General features: G+C 46.3%; 1 protein-coding gene across 1 annotated transcript in view; it reads right to left on the bottom strand.

Annotated features, from left to right (window-relative positions):
- Positions 1 to 1,476: 1,476 nt before the first annotated feature.
- Dok5 (docking protein 5) overlaps positions 1,477 to 4,359 on the bottom strand; it is a 147,959-nt gene continuing 145,076 nt past the window's right edge. Inside the window, exon 8 of the mRNA XM_005362822.2 lies at positions 1,477 to 1,974. Coding sequence (XP_005362879.1) covers positions 1,910 to 1,974 — 65 coding nt within the window. The 3' untranslated portion in view covers positions 1,477 to 1,909. The remainder of the gene's footprint in view (positions 1,975 to 4,359) is intronic.

Raw genomic sequence — 4,359 nt, forward strand, 5'->3', positions numbered from 1 at the left:
TGCAGAGAACATGCAGAGAACACAGAGAACATACAGAGAACACAGAGAATGTGCAGATGCATTCTGGTGAGGCCCTCAGCACCAAACAACCTCTGTGGCCCTGATCCACACATTGTTAGCTGAACTCAATACTCTCTCCTGAGATCTCTCAACCTCCCGAGAAAAGCCCAGACCAGTAGTGTCCTTGGGATCCCAGCTCTCTCCCACACAGCAGGTTTACCTGAGCAGGGCTGGATTTTTAACAAGGTCAAAGACACTGGGTTATAATTAGCGTCCGTCTCCCCTTTGCGCCCTTCTAGAAAGGCTCAAACATTAATGGGATTTTTAAGGCTCCTGTGGGGGCCTCTACAATTTTCTGATATTCTAGTTAGTTATTTTTTCCCTTGAAAAATAATAACTTCAGAGGGTCCTGATGTGGAACAGCATGCATGCGAGGTAAATACTCTTCCCGTATAGAAAGAATCCCATCCCGAGATATGCCACGCTTCTATTTCCATCTGCCCTTCTCTTTCTATCTGTCCATCTGACACACATCAATCAGGGGTGCAGGCTGTGTGTCAGGCACAGCTCGAAAACTGGACATTGTAGTTGTCAGACTCAGAAAAGGAACACACAGACCATCAAGGTCAATTTGAATTTTAGATATAAAATGAACATTGTAAAACATAACCTGGTCCCACGTGGTATTTGGACCCCACTTCCAGCATAAAAAGCCCTGAAGTTCAATTAGGAATCTTGCTTTGTATTTTACTGGCAACTGCTATTGGATAGAGCCGTGGTGGCGGGGTGTCCTTGCTTGCTTGTCCAGCCTTGCAGGAGCATAGCCTCAAATGCTTACAAGACTCCATTCCCCTCTGGCATCTCCCCAGTGACACAGCCTGGGGAACAGGATGACCTTTTCTCTAGAAGCCCATCACCCTTGGAGGCCCCTGGAGCAGGTGCCACTTGGTGCTCTACTGGCATCTTTGTTTCCTTGATGCCCTCCTCTGGAAGTAAAGTTCTTGACAACAGAACCTGAGTCCTGGCGCTCACATCCCCAGAGTCCAGCAGAGCCCTGGGAACTCATAGATTCTAGACCAGCTTAATGAATGAGCTAACAGCTGTGCCCACCTGCATCAAACACAACGCAGACCTCTGTCCCCAGTGCACCCACCCTCCAGAAACACCAAAGGATAGAGAAAATTATCACCAGAACCCAAGGACCACATGCATAGCAACGGTTGCTTATTTTAAAATGCCTTAAACCAACATTCTACTCAAAGAAAGGCTTTTGAGTGGCGAGGGGGCATTAAGGAGTATGAAGGACTGTAGTCTTAGGAAGAATATTAAAGGGTCCTTTGAAAGGGCGCTTTAGCAAGGAGAATCAGTGAAAATACTGATTTAGCTCATTGAAAATACAGCCAAATAGGAGTTCATGGATGCACCAGAGCCACACACAAGCCTCAGACACTGAGGGATAGTGTGTGAAGAGATAACAAACGATGAAGAGGCATTTTATTGTCAATATCGACTGTCATACAGCTGAAACATTTACAAAGGAAATAGCACAACTCCACAAAAGGACAGACTCAGAGATGCGCAAGGGGCGGGGGGGCTTGTCTACAATAGAAAATCAGTCTGCAGCAGTGACGCTGACTCCTTCCGTCCAACTGTAAACACCGGGTGGGTCAATATTATCCAGCATGTTTTGGCGAGGCTAGGACCGTGTCTTAAAAAAAAGAAAAACAGAAGGGAAAAAAATATATATCTACATATGTTGTATCGTAGCATTTCCCATGGCCACACACATTAGCAGGACGCGAAGCCGCTTTTCCTCATTCTGCTCTCTCCCGGACTGTCCCTCTGTGTCCTCCTGCAGGGTCTGCGGCTGGCGCAGCACAGAAGTACTAACAGCTCTTGGCAGTTGCTGTCAGTGCTCAGACCGGTAGGTGGGAAAAGTCTCTGTCCGATGAAGCTTCAGAGGGCTGGTGACATCTTTTACAAAAAGAATTAGAAAGAAGAAACTGTTATTGCTCAAGAAAGCCGGTGATCCTATTGACTAGTAACACAACTGATTCTGTTTACCAGAATTCTTTCTTGGGGAAGGTATTCCTAAGGTGGCTTGTAGTGATATGCAAATAAGCATCACCAGGGTGTGTGTGATTAACATATCATTTGCCTTTGGCCTTTGCAGTCAGCCACCCACTGGGCAGTCTGTTAGCAACTCTGTTGGTCCTTAAATGTTCATGTGCAGTAGTGTCCTGGTCATAGTTCTCAGCGGGAATGAGAGAGAAACGCAGAGACTGGGGGGACTTTTGATGCAGGTGCTTTTTGCAAACCTGACTCAAAATGAGACCATATCATGCTTTTTCTTAGGTCATTGTTAAGTAGAAGACTTCTTTAACTTTCTCTACTTCAAGTTCAGTTTCCAGCCAAGTGAACAAGTCAAAATGCTACCCTTTCCAGTGAACACAGGAATTGGCCCCATTCCGCTATACAGGGCAGAGAGTAAGACTAACTAGATGCCGACAGCACCAAAGCAACCACAATGGAACACCATGAGTGAGCCTAGGAATTCCTGTGATGCATAATAAAGAAAATCAGGGATCAGCCTGGGCTGGAAGGGACCTGGGAGGACCCAAAGTTTATCCAGCCTGATAGCCATGATAGAAAACCAAGATGCTCTCCTGAATATTAACCTTCATCAGGCGATGAAAGGAGACAGAGACAGAGACCGAGACCCACATTGGAGCACAGGACAGAAATCTCAAGGTCCAAATCAGGAGCAGAAGGAGAGGGAGCAGGAGCAAGGAACTCAGGACCGCTAGGGGTACACCCACACACTGAGACAATGAGGATTTTCTATCCGGAATTCACCAAGGCCAGCTGGCCTGGGTCTGAAAAAAGCATGGGATAAAACCGAACTTGCTGAACATAGCGGACAATGAGGACTACTGAGAACTCAAGAACAATGGCAATGGTTTTTTTTTTTGGTTTTTTTTTTTTTTTTGGTTTTTTTTTTTTTGGTTTTTCGAGACAGGGTTTCTCTGTGGCTTTGGAGCCTGTCCTGGCACTAGCTCTGTAGACCAGGCTGGTCTCGAACTCACAGAGATCCGCCTGCCTCTGCCTCCCGAGTGCTGGGATTAAAGGCGTGCGCCACCATCGCCTGGCTGGCAATGGGTTTTTGATCCTACTGCACGTACTGGCTTTGGGGGAGCCTAGGCAGTTTGGATGTTCACCTTACTAGACCTGAATGGAGGAGGGCAGTCCTTGGACTTCCCACAGGTCAGGGAACCCTGATTGCTCTTCAAGCTGATGAGGGAGAGGGACTTGATCGGGGGAGGGGGAGGGAAATGGGAGGCAGTGGCGGGGAGGAGGCAGAAATCCTTAATAAATAAAAAAAATAAAATAAAAATAAAAATAACAAAGAAGCTAAAAAAACAAAACAAAACAAAAAAAATCCCAGAGAACCTAGACAACAATGAGGACCCTAAAAGAGATGTACTTAGATCTAATCTACATAGGAAGTCTAAAAAGACAAGATCTACTAAGTAAATTGGGAACATAGGACCTTGTGAGAGTGTTGAAGGGGAGTGGAGAGGCAGGGAGGGGAGCAGAGAAAAATGTTAAGCTCAAGAAAAATCAATAATAAAAAAACCCTGAAATTGCAAAAAAAAAAAGAAAGAAAGAAAGAAAAGAAAACCAAGATGCTTTGCTGCCACCTGCTGGTGACGAGTGGCACAATGGAGCATTTCAACTGACTAAGCAGGTGGTCACACAGAGGGGGAACACAAAAAGAGGTGCATGGATGTTCCATTCACACGTTCTAAACCACATTGTTCTGAACCGCGGAGCCAAGAAGACAAGGTTGCCGGTGCCAGGCGGCTCCAAGGCTTTCAGCTGACAAACAGCCCAGCCTGAGTCCTTAGGCCTCACCATTTCCTCTCACCCCTTCCCCTCATCCTGTCTTCTCTGACCCTGTACCTGGGTAGAAACATAGGTAATGACACACATAAATGATTTCCCTCTTCTACAAGATGAAAGGGAACACATTTGTTCTGCCCAGCCCTACTGAGAATTAAGAGAACCGCGAGGTCTTTGTGACTCTAAAAGTTTGCCGATTTACCCGAATCACAGCCCCAAATTAAAACAGATCCGAAGAGAACCAAGGGCCTGGGGCCACTGAAATGGCTTCTTGGGAAATGGCCTCCAAGCCTGAGGACCTGAGTTCAACCCTCAGAATCCACATGGTGGAACAACAGAGAAAATCCCAAAAGCTGTCCTCTGACCTTTTCACATTCGTGCCGCCATTGCAAATGTCACACATACACACAAACATACACGCAGGCACACTACACACACCATTGCAAATGTCACACA

The sequence above is a fragment of the Microtus ochrogaster genome, linkage group LG8, assembly GCF_000317375.1.
Source record: "Microtus ochrogaster isolate Prairie Vole_2 linkage group LG8, MicOch1.0, whole genome shotgun sequence".
In the NCBI taxonomy this organism is placed as follows: domain Eukaryota; kingdom Metazoa; phylum Chordata; class Mammalia; order Rodentia; family Cricetidae; genus Microtus; species Microtus ochrogaster.